Below are 19,455 nucleotides of genomic sequence, written 5' to 3'. Positions count from 1 at the left end.
TATGCTTCTTAAGTGCCAAAGACTTTTTTTATTTTCTTTGGCTAAATATCTCAATCTTTGTATGCCACTACTATAGATAGCCACAGTTTAGCCTCAGCCAGCCCTACCCAGTTATTTATTCCAAACCAGGGCCGCTGTCCTCCAGCTCAAACTGCAACATGGCATGAATTCAAGGTATTGACTTGTCCAGTCATACCACATTGCATCCAAAGCTCTAGGAGAGGGAGGCAGTGTGTGGGATGGCAGTGAGGTGGTCTGACAACCAGTGGCAGCACAGAGCACCCGAAGGTGCCTCTGCCTCCTGAGCACACATGGGCAGCACATGTGCAATGAAATCTTCAGTGGAGCAGCTGAGACTTTTGGCAGTGCAACTCTTAAAAGGCTTCCTCTCTCAGATGATCTGCACATTATCTTAAACACTTCTCATCTTCTGAACACAGGTTCACTTCCTTGCAATACCACAGTTAGAATTTGCTGCACAAGCCAGAACAAACCAGCCAAAAGCAAGACTTGAAACGAGTCCAGCTCCCACAGACCAGCCACCCTGTTTTCATTATAGCAGGGCTGTCAAGGAGGGGACCTTCTGCTTGAGCACCAAACATGCCATTGGCATCATTTCAATTGTTCCTGTGGCCCACGCTCCCGCAGCTCTGTTAGCTCTGCTGTGGAAACATCCCTTATCTTTTCATTCAACTTGTCGTTTAACATCTCTAGCTCAACAGTCCCTTTATAATGCTGTGAGCTAGTTTTGGGGACACCATCACACTTATTTAGCTCTTCTCTAAGGCTTTATTGGCTAATCTTTTCAATACCAGTTAAAAAAAAATAAGCCCTGAAGCATCTGGAGGTCTGACCAGGCAGATGCACCATCCATCTGCCATTCAATTCTAGAGCTAATTAGTATCCTCAAGTGTTTGTAAGAATAACCATCCCTCCACTGTACATGGTATCATGCATTTGTGTCTCACAAGAGATTGTCCACTGTTTAGGGTACAAGCTTAAAACCCCAAATCGTTGGTATTCCTTTGTTTCAATATAGTAAGGACCTGTGGCCTCACGGAGTGCGAACTTGACTGGAGCATTTGAGAGAGACTGGACTCTCTACTCCCGGAGGATTTGCCTAGGGAACCTGTTACTTGACTTACAACACTGTGGGAATGACTTGCTGATGAGTATTCGTACAACAGGCTTGGTGTAGTACACAAGCTACAGACAGCATAAGCAGGAAAGCCAAGTCTTTAAGATTCCATCCCCAAAGAGAAAATAAGGAACTTTTTGACCGATACCATTACTTGTAGCTTTTGATTCTCCATCTGAAGCTTGGTGATTTCCGCAGACTGTAGTTGCATCTGACTCCTGAGCATTTCCAGTTCCTTTGGGAAGCAAAAGCAAAACATACTCTTAAGACCATTTGATAAAGCGAGGGAGTTCTTCACATTAAATTAGTCTTAGGGTAAATGCTACCAGACTGAGTGCTTCATACGCTCCTCCGGGAGAGGAAAGCTGCATCCATCTCTCCATGAGAGCACTGCAGCCGTTTCTCCAGGAGGCGAAGCCCCTCAGGAACATGCGCCGTTTTCTGCCCTGCTCATATCAACTCTTCTCTGTGGAATGCCCAATCAAGGCTCCTATAGGAGCCTCAGGTGCGTTTTAAGGTGTTTCACACCACCAGCACTCCCATTAGCATCCTCCCCATGTTACCATTCTTGGGGCCAAAACCCATTACGACTTATCAATCCAGGCACTGCTAGTTCTCTAATCACACAAACTCTGCTAGGGATTTTCTGAGCAACAGCTACCTTAAATTACTCAACTGGCAGATATTTCATCTTTTACTTTTTGCTGTACATCTAATACCTGGAAGCTTTCAAATCAACATTTAAAGTTATGTTTTGCAATGGATAAACAGATTTTGGAAGCCTGAAGGGGCAGCTGAAGCATGTTCTGCTGGTCAAACCTGCTTCACAATAACTGATTCATGTTTGTACCCATCATCTTGATGCTCCAAGATTAGTACCAGCATCACATAAAAGCACACCACTATAAACATCAACATGCTCAGGAGTTCATGCTGCTCCCTGAAGTCTGACAAAGCTCCCTCCTATCCCAAGCTATCACTCTTCTCCGCAGCTTTGCTGAAATACCCCAAGTTCACCTTCTGTAGTTCATGGTTGTGCTCCAAGCCACCAGATTTGCTGGTCTGTGAAGACTGCTCTGTTGTTCCCATTTCCAACTGTGAAGACTTCTGAAATAGCAAGAGGAAAATCAGCCAGAGAACTAGACAGACTCAACAGTCACGTTGTCAGAACACAGCCAACTGCGTGCTCGCATGACCCAAGTTCCCAGCAAAGGAGGTGCAAGCAGGGTAAGGCAGACATCTTTTAAAGGTCTTCCACGACAGGGGGGCAGCTCCATGGTCTCCTCTAAGGAGGACGCAAAAGTATCTTCCACTAATTCCAATGCAGAAGATATGCACAAAGTAAGCAGCATGTGTCATTCTGCATTTTGACGAGTAGACCACCATGACTGTGTCTTGGACATAACCCCACAAAGCTCCTAGGAGACACCTCACCATTTTTTCCCCACTCAAAACCACTGATGTACAGTACAACAGGTCAGCTGCACACATTACTCTTGGGAACAGTGTCAAAGACAAAAGGCTTTGCTCCAGCCATCTCCCACCATATTTCCCATCATCAGCACACAATCCATTAAGATTGCTTGACTTCCATCATAGTGGGGACTTAGACAGCTGAAGGCAAATTACATTGGAAAACGGGAATTGGAAGGTGCATCAAGTACTGCTGAGACAGCCCTTACCGTTCTTTCAATCACAGAATCCTTCTCCCTTAACTGCCCCTGCAGCAGTTCATACTTGTTTTTCCATTCTTCCAACTCCTCTTTCAATTTGCTCACTTCTTCCATCTGAACCCCGTTCATCTGAAACGTCTCGCTGTGGGAATTATGGTGCTGAGTGTCCTTTCCTAAAAGGCAGATTTGGTAACAAAGCTCACCAACACAACTTAGAAGATTGCTTTGAACACAGCCATTAAAGTATTTATAGCCCATTCTTCTCCCACCCCGCGGGGCAATGCAAGCCATTCTAACTCAAGAACCAAAGCAAAGTATTGAAGAATTTTCTATCAAAAGCTGAATGAAGAGCTCTAAATTGCCTTTCCTTCACATAGGTAGTCATGGCAAGCAAGGGCTTTACTTTTCATTGTGGGCAAGCAAAGCACAACCGCGATCAGGTCCAAAGCTATGGCTAAGCTCAGTATTTCCATGTGTCCATTTAACTGAACTGTCTGGTCTATGACCATCTTCTTCAGGTGGTCATTCTCCCCACGAGTAGCTGTACATGGCAGACGGGCCCTAGCTCAAGTGCTCAAACACATCTTGCAGAAAACACTACTATTTTTTAAAGAGACCCAAAATTTAAGCACAAAGCAAGAAGAACTGATACCTCAATCACATTTTCATGCTGTCCTCTCAGTTCTCACTTGGCTTTATTCTGTAAGTTTAAAGGCACTTAAAGCAAAACCTAGTATTTTAGAAAACGAAGCAAACCTAATGCTTCAACAAAATTGTTGGTCATGCTCAACATCAACTTGAACACATTTATTTTATCTCTACGGGAAGTTCTCATATGGTGCAGAACCTACAACACACATGCCTCAAGAGACAGAAGGTTGTCTGCTGGAGCTGTTTTGTAGCTTGCCATACATCACACAAGATCTTAGCCCTAGCAACATTTTTTTTTATTATTCTTTCTGAAACCTACCTAGCTGTACTTTAAGGAGGTTATACTGGTCCTTATGCTGCTGGATCTGCGACACTTGCTGTGTAACTGTTGTTTGGAGCTGTTCATTTTGAGATGTTAAAGTGTTAATTCGTTGTTTTAGTTCTTCAAGCTCCTGGTCCTGTGAAAGGGAAAAAAGGCACTTGGAGTAACAACAGTTTTCAATACGATACTGTCAGGAAGGCAAATCAGGACAGAAAAACCTTGACTCCACCATTCCACACTATTATTTAGTGACACAATCAGTGCTACCTGTGACAGATGACACCAGGGACAGCAGCAGGCATTAGAAAGGAAATAGATGACATCTTACAAGTGTAATTTTTCTCTATCACACTGCAGGCTGCACCCATTCGGTCCACTTCAGGAGTCTTTATAGAAGTCATGGTAATTATCAGTCATCACATGTTCAATAAAGCCTCACTGCCAGTTCAAAAGCACCCCTTAATTCCACGTGCACCACTATATTCTGTGTCTATTCCAGATCACTGAACTAAAACCACCTGCTTCAGGTTTCCATCAGCTATTTAAGGTAAATAACTTTGTTACTCGTCTGTCTGAGCTGTGGCAACAACACAAGTGTACTTCTGTTCAAAAAAAACCATCTTGAGAATCCAACCATAGCTGGTATGTTCAAACTTGACTGAGAAACTTCATTTCTTCCTTCAGCCACATTTCATCTCTCATCTTTTAAAAGGCGAGAGCACAGAACTCAAATGCATCTCTGCGAAGGGCTGCAAGCTCTCCAGTTTCTCATTTGGTAAGAAACACTTGAGCACAAGAAATATCATGTGTACCCCAGGAGAATTGAACTGAACCAGAATTCTAAACACTTGACATTTCAGTTGAACTAGAACTTGGCTTAGAGGCTTTCAAAACTGTCTCTGCATCGCTAGGTTCCTTGTTACTTGTTTTGGAACATCGGGTATGGAACTGCACCGCCAGAGAGCCAGAACAAACCCCTTGTGGAGGCACACTGCAGCCTGACTCCCTCTTACCTGCTCTCTAATGACTTTTTTGTAGTGAGTCACAATGTTGTCATGCTGCTCCAATGTCTTCTTGACCTCCTCCTCCTTTTTATCTTCCTCACTGGACTTGTAAATAGCTTTACTTATAACACCTGTAAAAAACAGTTTCTGTGAAGTGAAGGCCATTTCACCCATCCTTCCTGTCTTCAGAACAATCTCACAGCCTCCCCCAGTTTAACTGAGTTCATGGCATTACCAACTCAACCTGAACTTTTTAAAAAAAGCAACTGTCACAAAGAGGTTTAAGAAAATAGGAAATGGTAATTTTTTTACAGCCATGTTGGCACACTCACTGCTTTATAGCTTCTAAAAAGCAAATGGGAGTTTTGAGTCCTTTCTGTGAGGGATGGGGTGTTTTAGCTCCATTAGGGCTCCTCTGCAACCACTGCCCAAGCGGTTCTGCAAGTAACTGGCAGACTCAGGACTGCAAAAGCAACGTGCAGGTGAAACATGATTCAGCAGAGCCAAATTTACTGTTGCTGCTTCAAGGTCTCCTCCTTCTCCAGACTGATTTAAGTTGGGCAACATTAATAAACAGGACATTAGTTAGAAGTTAGGGATGATGACAACCTGTCTCTTTTGTGAAGGACAGAAATTACTAAACAAAGTCCCTATCTGTTTCTAAAAGTCAGGAGATTCTGCATTCTTAATTTTACTTAATGAATCATTTAGAAACAGCAAATATCTAGACAATGTACTTCCAGAAGTCAATCCTGTAGGATCACTGCATTTTCTCCCTACTTCAGTCTCTACGCAAGCACAGGTAAACACACCCCTTGGCCACAGCGTGGGAACTCACAGCACAGTGAGAATCACATCACCTAAGAGTATCAAGTCTTCCAGTTAGTACTAGCCCTGATTATGGGCTGAGTACTGAGAGTATTTTTATTCCATACTTCAACTGCAAGCTTGGACATGTGATTACTCACAGCTATTCCTGTAGCATGTTTTTCAGAACACTCCCTTTTATTATCATCACACTACTACGAGGGTTACCTTCAGCACATATGGTAGTTCAGTCACCAGTTCATCACAATAAACTACAGAAATGAGCATAACATCTCACCTTCCAATTCCTTCACGAGCTTGGTAAATTCATGATCAAACATCATGTGGTCTGGGCTAGAAAAACTAGGCTGTGGCTTCTGAGCAGCTCTGGAATAAAGTTCATGTTTGCTAATGAAGCCAAGCTTCTCAATGAAGTTCTCCCTGCCAATCCTCTTCTCAATCAGCTGTTTCAGCTTCTCTCTAGAAGGAAGAGACAAATGAATCAGTGCACCACTTGAAGAGAAGTGAACCTCTCCTTCCCTCAAGGCCCTTTTGCAGTTACAACTCTGATTATCTCACTCAAGTCTGAACTGCTTCACATTTGAGATGCAATTTTTCAGTTGCCACTGACATCTGTTCTCAGCCCAGATACTCAGAGGCTAGGAGGAGCCCTGCATAACAGCTCCCTGCTCTGCCTACCCAGAGGTGGGTCTGTTATTTCACCTCCTCTAAGGAACACGGGTAGAAAACATTCACCCCGATGTCCTCGACTGCGCCACCTCAGTTAAAAGCCTCTTAAACCACCACCTGCCATTCACAGAACCTTTCCCTACAGTCCTCTTAGCTCTACATCATACTTACTTCCTGTAATTTTCAAGGGAATTGTCGTTGTAGTAGATGGAAATGCCAAGCAGAAGTGCACAGAGGCCTTGGACGAGCTGCTCCTCTTCTCCAAGGTTTTCAGCTATCTGCCCTGTGAGCTGGAGCTCTTGTTAAGGACATTTGAGATACTCCACAAGCACAATACTTGAACAGACTTCTCCCTGTATAAACTCCCAGTTCCAATTATTTTGACATGTAAAACCAAGCTTGATTAGCAAGTAGGCAAACTAGCTGCTGCAACCCCCACCAAGCTAGCTCCTGTTTCGAAAGACTTGGATAATGAGTGTTTCCTGAAATTTCTTTTCTCAGTAACTGTCTGTTGAGCCAAAGAGATTTAGTTTAGAGATGCAGTTTAGAGAAGGTGACAGTTTAGCCTGGTGTACTTTAGCCAGACTTTTTTCCTAAAAAGCACAGACTTAAGTTAGAAAGTGGAAGCGTTCTTCCCACCTCGTGGGTATAACTGTTAGTCACACTAAAAATATCAAGGGGCTGGTCACAATAAAATAATACACGTTGCTGGCAGAATGACGTAGCTTTGGGCTTACCTGAATTGACATGTACACCTTAGACACGTCTGGACACAGCACTGTCAACAGCAGGCTGCTTCTGTCTCTTGCCACAGTGCATTTTTGTTGTGTCATGCAGTATCCCTGTAAACTGATCTAGGGAAACATCAAACTGGAATAATCCCAGTAATTCCTAGGCGAGTGCTTTTGCTCTGCAAGAGGTCAAGGATACAAAAGGTATGTTGGCTGGATTGTGAAGGAAGTGGGTGACAGCGATCGAGCAGTTGCTGAGCCAAGTGCAGAGCAACATCAGTAGTCCAACCCTGGTCTGTACTTTGCTGCCCTGAAAAGAATAAAACCCCCCCCATGGTTATCCTTCCACGGAGGAGGACTAAAATACCAAGAAAAGCTGCAGGGATTCACAACTCACCCACTTTCACCTCATCGCTTTCAAAACCAGGAGTCATGTCTTGCATAATGACCCTGGGTTAGTTATACTGAACACAGCTTTAGTGTTTGGATAAAGCCAGTACCAAATCTTACAGATTTAACTGCCTTCAGCACAAAACAACAAGCAACACAGAGGTGAGAAGTGACTCAAGGCAAGTTAGCACCAATATAAAACCGTAACAAATTAGTTTTGCATTTATAATTAAGGTAACACACACACAACTCCTGGAAAGAAGGAACAAGGTGTAAATTAAGTCAAGGGAGGATTCCCTCTAAGAGGTGAATCACTAAGATTTCCCCCCTGCTGACCAAAAATTGCCATGTGCTCCTCGTATTTTCTAAGAAAGATAATACTGGAGCAGCTTTCGGTTGGGACAACACGCACGTGAAGCCAGCAAAAGGAACGCTAACTGCAGTATTTGGTTTTGTTAACCAAGACAATGATGACTAATGTCTCCATTCTGTCTTCCTTGTCTTCGCTGCAGATACCACGGGCACAGCAGTGCTACAACAAGCACCCATCTCCTCCCATAGGCACCATTGGGAAGGCAAGCAAGAAGAACGTTCCCTGCATGGCAAACTGAACTTCACACAAGCACCTCATCTATCGAGCCAAGTAACTGGAAGCTGAAGTCAAGTCTCAAAGGCCAGATGAGGTACACAGAACTGCTGGGATATCTTCGAAAGGGGGCAAGAAAATACACTGAAAGAAGTGGTCACAGAGGTCAAGACAGTGGCAAAAGAGAGAACTGTGTGTTAACAACAAAGGAGCCTGTGCTTGAGACATTGAACTTCCATCCTTGCCTCTGATAACCTCTAGGCATTAAAACTGAAGGCCGTGTTATCTTTAAGGAAGCTTTTTTAGAAAAAAAAAAAGCCCTCCACCATCTTTGAATAAGCCAGTTTGCCCATCAAAACAGAGAGCAAGCAGCAGTCTGGTAAAGAAGCTCTTCTGTGTCAGGCTCCCAGCTACCCAACCGCTGCAGACCACCAGGCAGGCAGGAACTGAGTCAAGCCACTCTGGCAAACACCAAGCTCTGAACAGACACTTCCTTCTGACGTGCTCTGATTTGCTGCAGCCTGTCACCATCCCCGAGATGAAACGGTCTCCTTAGAGGAGCAGAACACACCTCACAGCTGTCGACACTGCAGCAGCCATCCCTAACGCTGCACGCATAGCCAAGGGAGCCTGTGGGCCTGTTCCATCATCACTGCTTCCAGAGACCCAAGCAAGGCGTGTCAAACAGCAGAGAACACAGCCATCACCACCAGCCACAGCCCCGACCTGCTGCGCTTCACGGTGAGTACTACAGACCCGACTAGCCATCCTTGGTTAGTCTTGGCTGTAGGTTTGTCTGCAGCTTTCCTGTGACCCTGTGTTGCTGTTGTATTACACATGGATTATCTACCTTGCTGCTACCCCTCTAGCTGAAAGCCACAACTGGTTTCCACACACCTAGACCTCACAGCAAGCTGCCTGGTCCCCACCAGCTCTCTTCTCTTGCCTCCTTCTTTCCTCTGGACTGGCTCATTTTAGCTTACCCCATCACCACGTCCATTTCCCCTACCCACCTTGTACTTGGTAGTTACTTAATGACTGGGATGCAACACAACACTGACATCTCTGCTCACAAGGTGAGATTTTTCCCAAGACAGTCTAAAGACAAGACATATTTAAGAGATATTCACTAGCATATAGAAAATTTACTCACAAAGGCAAGACAAGATGCCCAAAGACCAGATTCACCACTTATTACTCAGTAGGCAAAGGTGAAAACTGGGTTCATGGTCCAGTTTTCAGGTGAAGCACCAATTAAGACACAAGGTGACAAATCATAGGTCTTACAAGCTCGTACCAAAATCATCTACCACACCACACTGGTGTAGTGAACTGCTATAGTCTTGTCTCGTCAAACAGCTCAGCTGAAGAACCTGCTGACCACGCAGGCCCTTCTTGCTATACCACAGCCTCAGCTCAGGCCATTTGCTTCCTCATTGCCATCTCAGACAACTACAGGGTCACTTGAAACCACTCATTCAACCCTGCTTTCACTCTTCTGGAACAGACAAAAGTTACCTGGAGCAACCAGAACCAGTCCAAGGAAGTTAAAAGCTCAGACTGAATAATGCCTGACAAAACAGCTGTGACACCCATTGTCTGTGCAAAGGCACCAGTGACACCAGCTCACTATTTGTCAAAACATCAAGTCAACTCTCCCCTAACTGAACAAAAACAAATATTTGCTTCAAGCAAAACCAGCAATCAACTCTAGGAACTCTTTTCCCCCATCCAGCCATACAAACACTGGCTCTTATTGTCCCAAGACTATTAGCCTGTTCCTACGCACTGGGAGTAACCACCGTAACCAGCAGGCTCGTCCTGCAGCACACCAGCACACTGCCTGCTTCTTCAGAGAACACTGGCACAAGTGTCTCTTATCTTGTGCGACCCAGCACTCCCAGCACACCTTATCTGCTGGGAGCAGTTGCAAAGCACATTTATTCTCGACTGCTGCAGGCTGTTCCAAGGTCAAATTAGCGTGTTCTGCCTTGGGATTCCCACCCAGTTCCAAACACCTTCTCTAAACCAAACAAAAAACCACCCCAACACACAGCTATTTCCTAGACACACCATGATAACCCTGCTGTGATAGATGACAGCTCTCCACAGGTGCTGGTCTGCAATTCAGGGCTGGTAGCAATACGCCCCCACGGCTCAGGACAACTCTGATTCACTTGGTGAATAAAGCAGACAATTCCACAGCAGGGATATTTTGGAATTGTTTCTTCGGCCAGTGATAACCAACTTAGCAGAGCTTCAAGTAACACAGCCTAAAGAATCAAGCCACTGGCTTCAGGGATCTTTTGCTAGTAACAAGATCTCTCCTAGTCAGCACTAGTAGCTCCAAGGTCAAAGTTTCTGCTGTTAACGCCAATGTACAAACTGGCCAGAAGGCAGGTTCAACAGTTTTTCTTTTTGCCATCAAGCAATCGGCAGCATGTTCCCATGTCAGATGGTACCGACTATCTGCTACAACCCCGTGGGAGAAAACAGCATTTTAAACAGTTTTAATGTTTCTTACAAAGAAGCACATCTGTTAGATGAACAGATGGTGAATAACTCTGCCCCACTGCAAAGAAAGCACCCATGCTACCCAAGATCTTGATCCCATAGTTTTGTGGAGCACCCCCAGAGAATCCCCTGGAGACACAGAGACAGCTTGTTATGCCAGGAAAAACCCAAACCCAACCACAACACAAAGCTGTAAGTGGAAACACATCAAAAAGCAGTTAAAGAAAACCTCCCAAGCAAACCCAAGACAAGAGGCAAAGGCCTGCTTTGGGCAAGGAAGTGCCAGAGCTGTGCCAAAATATACATACCCGTCTGTCGATCTTATCACCCTGCAAGTTACACACGCATTACTTGAGAACTCTGAAGTAGAACAGATTTCAGAAACATCCCCCCCAAGTTGGAGTCCCCTATTATTTAAGGCTCAAGAGTTGAGACAGTTTTACTGACTCGAATTTACCTGAGACACAACTGCTGGGAAAAGGATAAAAAGGAGTCATCTCTATTTCCAGGTAAAGCAGATGTAAAAAGTCACATGAACAAACTGGAAATGCCACCGTTGTGCTATTATTCTCAACTGCAGCAAAGTCTAAAAGCTGCCAGAGCAAACTCGCTCCTCATCATGGCAGCCCGGCAGGAATTAAGTCCACGTAGCGGCAGCGGATGCCACGAGAAGCGTGGGCTGAGAGGCCAAGCTCACTCAGCTGCCATTTGCCACGACAGCTGTTAAGGCACTGAACCAGTTCACAAAGGCTTTTTGCAGCACATCAACAACGACCAAAACATGAGAGCCTGCTTATTTTCAAGTTCCAAGTTAACACTTGCACCTTTACAACTAACCAGGCACTTGAACACCAAAACGTGCCTGGAGATCCTGCCAGTTGGCCTTGTCTTTTAAACCAAGTTGAAGGTCAAGATGCTTTAAGACCCTCTGCCTTCGGGGAGCAGACAACATCCAGCAGCAATCACTGATGAACAACGGAGAATTGCTGCTTTTCTCCTCCCCTTGAAGCACCAAGTGCTTTAAAGAAAGCTTCAAAACTGTCTACAAAAGAGAACCCTCCTTAAGCCAGCGCTCATGTCTGCCTGCGGCGCGCCGCGTTCCTCCCGGACACCCGGAGCTCCCGGCCGGCGCGGGGTGCCGTACCTGCGACAGGATGTTGGTGCACTGCTGCAGCAGCGACACGGGCGGGTTGCCGATGCTGGTGGCCAGCTGAACCCGCAGGAGCTGCTCCTTCAGGGTGGCGTTCTCCTGCAAGGCGTGGGCCAGGGCCACCGCGGCACACCAGTTGGAGAGGGAGTCCGTGGAGAAGAGGCCCCCGCAGAGCAGCTGGCCAGCTGAGACAGAGTTACCTGTAGCTACGGAACAGCCCAGAGGTACAAGTGAGATTAGAAGAAGCCACGAAACCAGCGAAATATTTAAGACATCACCATCCAGGTCAAACCCAGAATACCCAAACTAGTAGATTTTTAGAGAATTCAACCTTTGTGCTAGTTCACAACTCGGTGCGGAGACGGTAGCTTTGCGTACCATCAATAGTAGACGGCAGAAGCGTTGAAACGATTTCTCCTTGTCCTTTTTGGTTTTTGTACAAGAAGCACTGGAAGCAATAGAGCACGGCACAGCGGAGCACGAAAGGCTGCCGCTCGTTGACCATGGACATCAGCAGTACCACAATCGCCGGCCTGGTGGGAGAGCAGAGAAGAAACGTGAATGGCAAGTCATGAGTGAAGACAACTGCCAAAACACAACTGGGAGGGTATTCTATGGGTGAGGAAAGTGACTTCTGCCTGCTCCATCTAGTGTCACCTCAAACACAGCAGTGAAACTTTTGGTATTAACACCAAAGTTTTTCAGCGAGTTTCAACACAGCACAGCAGAGTACAATGAGCCAGTGTTCCTCCACAGTAGTTACACTTCCCATCCAGTCCCCAGCTGCTCCCCACTCAACTCAATGCCATGGATGGTGCCTCACAGGGCCACAAGCAACTGGTAATACAAAACCGTCCTTTTTCTACCCTCACAGCTTCCAACGCAGAGATGAAGATCTCTTTAAGCCAACGCTTGCTGTTCCCTGACTAAATACTAATTACCTGCCTGTTCTCCTGGTCTCTAAATCCTTTCATAGACTGTCTTCTGCCTGACAGTGGCAGTTCATCCCCATCCAGGAACTCCTCAACTATTGCTCATTCACTTTTCAGGTACCACATGAAAAATAATGTCAGTTCTACGCCTCATCTCTGTGGAAAAACACCTGAGACCTTCACACTACCTCTACTACACCCCATGTGAAGCTGAAGCTGTTGCTCTGTATCTTGACTCCCAACTTGGAATTTAAGGATTCCTTTGGATTAGACTGCCAGTGCCCATAGCAATACATCTTTACACAACACAGGTAAACACTTCTCTTCCTCTACCTTGGTGGATTCGAAGGTGCATTTACAGAGGCAAAGTAGTCCTGATTGATCTGGCATCCTCGAATGACCTCTGATACAGTATTAATGGTCTACAGTAAAGGCAGAGAAAAAATTAAAAGGGATGGTTAAGTGTGAACCATAATCTACTACCCAGATCACTCAAAATTATTCAAATGACCCCGACAGCTTAGTATCGAAAAACACATACTGAGTCTCAGCACCGAGATTTATTCAATAATTGTTTGGGTTTCATTTGAAATGGTTTCAAGAGCTGTGAAGCATGCTGAGCACAGGGCAAGGGACAGAAAGCTCAGACAGCTCCACCGTACCCAGTTACCTCCAACTTCATTTTCTCTGTCAAGGCAGTTTTGCTACCACAGCCAGTTAAACTGCACATTTTTCCAAAGTCAAAAGGTGAAACCTTTTAAGAGATAAACCAATGAGAAGGGAGGCCGTGCCAGAGGAACCACTCCACAGTCACTCTAAGCACATCACTTCATCAAGGGAAAAAAAAACCTCATCCTGCACTGCTGACAGGGCTTTCCAGAAGCTAGAAATGCCTGATCCTTGGAAGCATGCCGACTCAGAATACTTGTAGGCTCTCTCAAAACAGAAAAACAGGAACAAAAAGCCACCACTCCCAAACCAGGAAAAAACAGTAATCAATTGAGCCCCTCTGGGATATGCTGAAATCCCACTGGAAAAATAAGCAAATCCCAGTACTTTCTTACATCTGACATGCAAGCTGACATCTCTGGCATCTAAAATACTTTGTTAGCAAATGTTATAATTGCAGTTTGTCTCTGGATAAACCGGTTATCCCTGCCGACTCCTGCTTTCACCCACTCCCTTGCCCCCATTCCCTACGGCTATTTGCTCCCTCTTACTTCCGTCAGGATATCAGCAGGAACTCCAGTTGCCATCAGGATGGTGCAGAGCTGCTGTAACAACCCACAGTGAAACATGGTCTTCTGACAGCTGCTGGTAGCACCAGGAGGATTCGTGGGCGACACCAGCACTCGCACAAGCTACGAGAACAGAAATGTTGGTATGTCAAGAGAGCTCGAGACCTTCAGAAATGCATCACAAAACCAATAGACCCATTTGAAGTTTAGCCATGAAATGGAATTGCTCCTGAAAACGGACATGGAAGAGAACAATTCAAGAGTACGTTCGTTATTCATTCTGAGTTCAGAGAAACCCTCCAAAATCCTCCAATATCTGACTGCATTGTGTACATGACAACTAAGTGGTGAGAAACCAAGCTGTAACTTCTACACAGAGTGTCTCAGAACAGGCAAACACAATTATTTTTATTTTTTGGAGGAGTGACCAGAAGACAAGATACCCGACCATCAGTCATTATGAACCCATAGCGACAGCAGCTACCACAACTCCCTTAACACACCACAGCCCTACACGAACTGGTGCAGGAGGGTTCTCTGGAAAACATCCCTCATGTGATGTGTTTAACTCAAACCACTGTTACATCTCAGGTCACACAAAATTAAGTTCTGCTGTATGGCAGCCAGTACAAGTTCAGTTTGGCCACATGACTCTGCTGACAGCAGTGCATCTCACTCGTGCCGGCAGCTAATTCTCAGCTCAAGACAACACGTGTTTTGGAGTTAATTGTTACATCACACTAATTCTTCATTACAAAAGAGTTGAAAAAAAAACCTCGACATTGCTACTCTGGAGTTAGAAGAACCATTTTACCTGCAGCATTAGGTGAAGATTAGTTACTTTCTGTGCAGACCACCCACAGTTGTCGTCTCCAACTTCAAACCAAGGCTTCATACGCTGAATGTACGAACCTTCTTTGAAGAAATTCTGATTCGAATTATTATTCTTCAACAAGTTTTGTATCAGCAGGAGACAATCTTCCACTACTATTCCTGGTGGAACAAAAAAAAACGAAATATTAATCAAAAGATGACTCATGGAAAACTAACTAGCTTCTCTGTGCACTAAGCATGTTCTAGGTGGAATAGAGCACACTCTCCCCAAACCCTCATACCTAACAAACATTAGATTTCGATCAAGAACTGTGAACCTCATGCATGAAAAAAGTCAAAGCTCACTCTAAATTAAATCCATTGATGTTGATCCAGCATATTTCCAAGGTAACCATAATTGTGTTTTTTCCAGAAGTCTGACGCCAAAACGTTACTTGCAAAGAATATCCAGTGTGTCTGAGTTAATTGGGTAGGAAAGGGAAGAACTTCAGACAAAACCTCACAACCACTGAGTTGTCTTGAAGTACACCTACTTCAGAGTCAGGCTACACTCCTGCCTCTTTGTCTTGTCAGCACCAAAACAAAGTTCCTCTTGAACTGCATCATCACTCAAATGCAGCAACCCTCAGGGGATTACACATTCCTTCTTTTATCAGCAACTACGTCAACTCATTTCAAATCTACTTTTTCAAGTTATTTTGGTGGAGAAGCAATGCTTAGAAACAGCCCTTACGATGAGCCAATACAAACTCAACTCCTTGAAGCTGCAACAGCTTTTTGATTTTTTTACTCTCAGTTTTTATCTGTGCTGAAAAAGCACTTTAGATGCTCATCAACGATGCACTCAGCCAAGAGAAAATCCTCAGACAACTCTGTGCAGAAGACACCACGAATAACCACAGCCTGCTTCTGGTGCTCCTGCCATGCCTCCAAACCCAGACTCCACACAAACCACCAAGACTTACTCCTTGCACCTCTGAAAACACACAGGCAGGGACCGACTTGGGGGTGGGAGAACAAAGAGAGCAGCTGTCACATTCCCCCTTCCCACTGCTGCTGCAGGGCCACAGCTGGCAACGCGGCCCTCCGCACGGCTGCGCACAGGGGGAGTGGACACGTAGGAAGGGGCACATAGAGAAATCTTAGCACTTAGGAATTGACATACCAAGTCCCCTGAACTTATTAACTGCCTAAAAATAGCAGTTTTGAATCAAAGGTTTGCCTGATCCGTCCATGCCCGCATACCTGGAATAATTCAGCTGGGAGAGAAGCACTGACTGCTCCTGCAGCCCACAAAAGTCACAGAGCAGCAACCTGTCTTGTAACTTAAATACATCCTGTAGCAAACTACAATTGGTGGTAAACTCATCATGTGTTGCTAATTAAAAAAAGAAGAGCATCACCTAAGTGCTGCATTGTTTTTGCTCATTTTTTTTAATCCTTTTTTCCCCCTCCACAGGTAAATGATTTGGGAAGGAGCTGACCAGAAAACCCAGTTATTTATGAGGCCCAAGAAACTCAGCAAGCTGTTACTTCCAGCCACTTCAAGCATCCAAGGATCTTGCAGGAGGAATGCAGACTCTCAACTCAGTAAGTGACAAACGCAGCAAATGCATATTTGACACTGCCACTCTAAGTACACCCATTCATAGACCTAAGCCAAACAGCAACACACCAACTCATGCACACATGCTCAGGGAAATTAACTCATGTTTTCACTAAATATCTCAAGACTAGGTTTCTAAAGATGGTGAAACCCTACCCAATGGCTCAAATATAGTTTTGCTTTTGTTTGTTACACCAGCCTCTATGTTTTGATCCTTCGATCCCCTGACCTACCCTAAACACACACTAACGTCAGCCCGCAAACACTGTCACCTTCTAGTTTGTGCAGAAGCGCAAGTATATCAATACATCTTAGACTTGTCTGTACCTCCATCGCTGTTTCCTTCTTCTGTTATGATATCCAGAAGTCTCTCAAAGGCATTTTCAAAGGCAACAATCTTCTGTATGGCTGCATTACTTTTAGTCAATTGCTGTAACAGCAAGACTCCCTTGGCAGGTAGGTAAAAGAAGAAATTAAACTTACTTTTATTAGAACAACATTGCTTTTCACTGGTCACAGCTCTTAGAAGGATGCTCCATCAGCAGCATAACCCTTGGCCAGAGTCACAGGACAGAACCGCACGCCCTGCAGCTCGGCACATCTACCACCACCCACCACGGGCACCACACCATAGTTCCCTTGTGCCTCACTGCACTTCAGCTAGAAGCAAAGTACTGCTCTCAAGGATGCTAAGTGGCTATGCAGAAACAAGAGGCAACTTGTAAAGCACCTCATCTCTTCTGCAGTAAATAATTAGAGCCTTTTGGCATCTGACGAGTAAAGAGCAAGAATTGAGGCAAACCTGACATAAGGCCAAGAGAAAGATCAGCTAACATGCTAGGAAACCCCTACACAAAGGTCAAGGTTGGTGTTAAATACACAGCAACAGTTTGCCTTAGTTCATGTGAATAGTGGCGAGACATCCTTTGGATGTCCACCCAACACGTATGGTTGGCCACCCAACTCAAATGAGGAAGGAAAAATCCGCAATTAGCCACCACAATGATTTCTTCAAGTGCATTCTTTCACTTAATCCAAACTCTGCACGAGTACTAAGCCATTCAGTTGACAGTTAAGATTTACTGAGAGGAGAAACTGCCTTTGTTCTGCACTTACATCATTTCGTATGACCTCCCTAGAGTCTGCTAGTAGATCCATGAGTCGGGAAACACCTGCAAGAAACATTTTAAAAAAGCATTAAAAAGGTGCAGCTTTCTCATGCTGGACGTCTTTAGAACAGCTTGCTCGAGACTCCTCTAGCCTCTGCCATGTTTGCTGAGCTTCCAGCTTCAAGTTTCTCAGCAACCAACTCAACCACTCACCCATAGGGCTGACAAGAATTATCTGCTGCACTTGAGGTCCTTGCTGCTTTAAGAGAGACGTAAGTAGTTTCACTCCAGGCCAACGAACATGGAAATCAAATTCCTGCAAAAAGTGAATGCGTACATCAAGTAATAAAGTCCTCAGTATTCAACCTTCTCTGCTAGACACTACTTAGGAACAGATACCAAATGGATAAGAAACTTCATCTCCTGTCCATTTCTTTTTTCATCCATCCTCTTACAGCACATGGCCAGCAAGTCAAAACACTGTCCTATTCTGTGGGTCTTTATTTTATTATTATCAACTCTCAGCAGTTTCATTTCCTCCCTCTCCTCTGAGGTAGCTTTCCAGCTCTGCACAACGCTGTACACTTTTTCAGTAAACACAATTTCACACCAAGCTAGTTGCAGCAGTCACACTGCTCCACCTATAGGTTTTACCTGTCCTTAGGACAGATGCCTGCTTCTTCCAACATGCCCATCTCAGATTTGGATCATTAAAATCAACAGCACCCTGCTGCAGAGTAAGGCCCTACTTGAACTTGGAACAGACACATCAATCAAACGTATCCTGGATTTTCCTAAATTCAGTATTGCCTTCATGCATCTCAGGAGTATATGTTAAGCCAACCTTCCACACTTGCTAAGTAGTTTTATTGGACTGTGAGCCACAAAAAAGTTTCAGAAGGATAGTTTGACTAACTCACTAACTGTAGTCTGCTAAACTGTGCTGCCAATTAACCTTTCCATCTACTGTGGTCAAAATTAGGCACTCAGGGATTAAACCTCAAATGTACTGACAGATTTTAAACACGGCTGCAAGAATGACTTAAGTTCCATATGAGAAGAGTAGAACATCATCTTTTTACCAAAGATGGCCTATGAAGAGAGACGTGTGGGGGGAAAAAAAAAAGAGATGGACATGGCTTTTTCTCTGAAGCACCATCATGTGCTTAGTCTGGAAACAAAATTTTTAACAGTTGAGAAGAAAGTGGCAGTCCTTGAGGATAAAACCATTGGAAAATGAGTCAAACGTATCACACTGATGGAAAGCAATCACCCTTCCTGCTTGAACTGCATCTCAACTGACATGACTACCATTATCTTGTAATGATCATCTGAAAAATAATCCTTCCACCAGTGACAACAGTTGCTGTTTATGGAGCAATTATTTTTACTGTTTCTAATCAAATAGCTCCAACTCTTTCAATGTCACCCTGCTTTAAAAGCTGCACTAGTGGCATTCATCCATGTCATAGTCTTCACTCACCTCCAACCCCACGTTCACTATGTGTAGGAAAACCTCCATTTGACATAGGCTTCACAAGACAGAAACAGCTTTATCCATTAAGGTAACCTCCCTGTACAGCACTCCGTGTCTGTCGCTATTCCAAGTATCACAGTGGTACTCACCTCCACAAGAGTCAACAGGAGCGTGACATTTTCTTGCTGTTTAATGAAAATCTCCGTGAACTGACTTCCCAAATCATCTACTTGTTTTGGTAAGTTTTCTTCTGTAATAGTGAAAAACAACGTTATTACAACACATGATTGCAAGAACTCCGGGTAGTTGTGACTTGAGTTTTTAACCAAAATAAGGCCACGGATGACCAAAAGGTTTAGAGTCACTGCTGTAATGTTAATATAATTATTTTCTAACAAACACTGACACAAGCTTCGCACGAAAGACAATCTAGGTTATTCTAAAAATAGCTTTTAATGAGAAGCGTTTGGTTTTAAAAACAGGAGGGAAGCAACAATCTACTAAACCTCATGTCAGCATTTGAAGAAAAAAAAATCCTATTTCCACTGATCATGTCCAACCAGATTGACAGTTGTCACCCCCACAGTTGCCTGATATAGATAT

At 44.5% G+C, this 19,455-nt stretch overlaps 1 protein-coding gene across 4 annotated transcripts in view; it reads right to left on the bottom strand.

Moving 5' to 3' along the window:
• Positions 1-19,455, bottom strand: part of USO1 (USO1 vesicle transport factor) — a 33,869-nt gene that overhangs the window by 2,425 nt on the left and 11,989 nt on the right. For 2 of the 4 annotated variants that reach the window (XM_086611348.1, XM_086611347.1), the window contains 18 exons: positions 19,002-19,102; positions 17,589-17,691; positions 17,383-17,438; positions 16,594-16,714; positions 14,641-14,819; positions 13,809-13,949; positions 12,922-13,010; positions 12,035-12,189; positions 11,651-11,862; positions 10,815-10,835; positions 7,216-7,326; positions 6,457-6,575; positions 5,894-6,075; positions 4,798-4,919; positions 3,782-3,920; positions 2,821-2,984; positions 2,156-2,245; positions 1,287-1,373 (listed from right to left, as the gene is read on the bottom strand). In XM_086611348.1, the coding sequence (XP_086467474.1) occupies positions 1,287-1,373; positions 2,156-2,245; positions 2,821-2,984; positions 3,782-3,920; positions 4,798-4,919; positions 5,894-6,075; positions 6,457-6,575; positions 7,216-7,326; positions 10,815-10,835; positions 11,651-11,862; positions 12,035-12,189; positions 12,922-13,010; positions 13,809-13,949; positions 14,641-14,819; positions 16,594-16,714; positions 17,383-17,438; positions 17,589-17,691; positions 19,002-19,102 (2,192 nt within the window). The remainder of the gene's footprint in view (positions 1-1,286; positions 1,374-2,155; positions 2,246-2,820; positions 2,985-3,781; positions 3,921-4,797; positions 4,920-5,893; positions 6,076-6,456; positions 6,576-7,215; positions 7,327-10,814; positions 10,836-11,650; positions 11,863-12,034; positions 12,190-12,921; positions 13,011-13,808; positions 13,950-14,640; positions 14,820-16,593; positions 16,715-17,382; positions 17,439-17,588; positions 17,692-19,001; positions 19,103-19,455) is intronic. The other 2 variants (XM_086611350.1, XM_086611349.1) reach the window with 2 other exon arrangements.

Source organism: Tauraco erythrolophus, chromosome 5, assembly GCF_009769465.1.
Source record: "Tauraco erythrolophus isolate bTauEry1 chromosome 5, bTauEry1.pri, whole genome shotgun sequence".
Classification (NCBI taxonomy): domain Eukaryota; kingdom Metazoa; phylum Chordata; class Aves; order Musophagiformes; family Musophagidae; genus Tauraco; species Tauraco erythrolophus.
The sequence above is the reverse complement of the archived record's forward strand: the minus strand, read 5'-3'. Positions and strand labels throughout refer to the sequence as shown.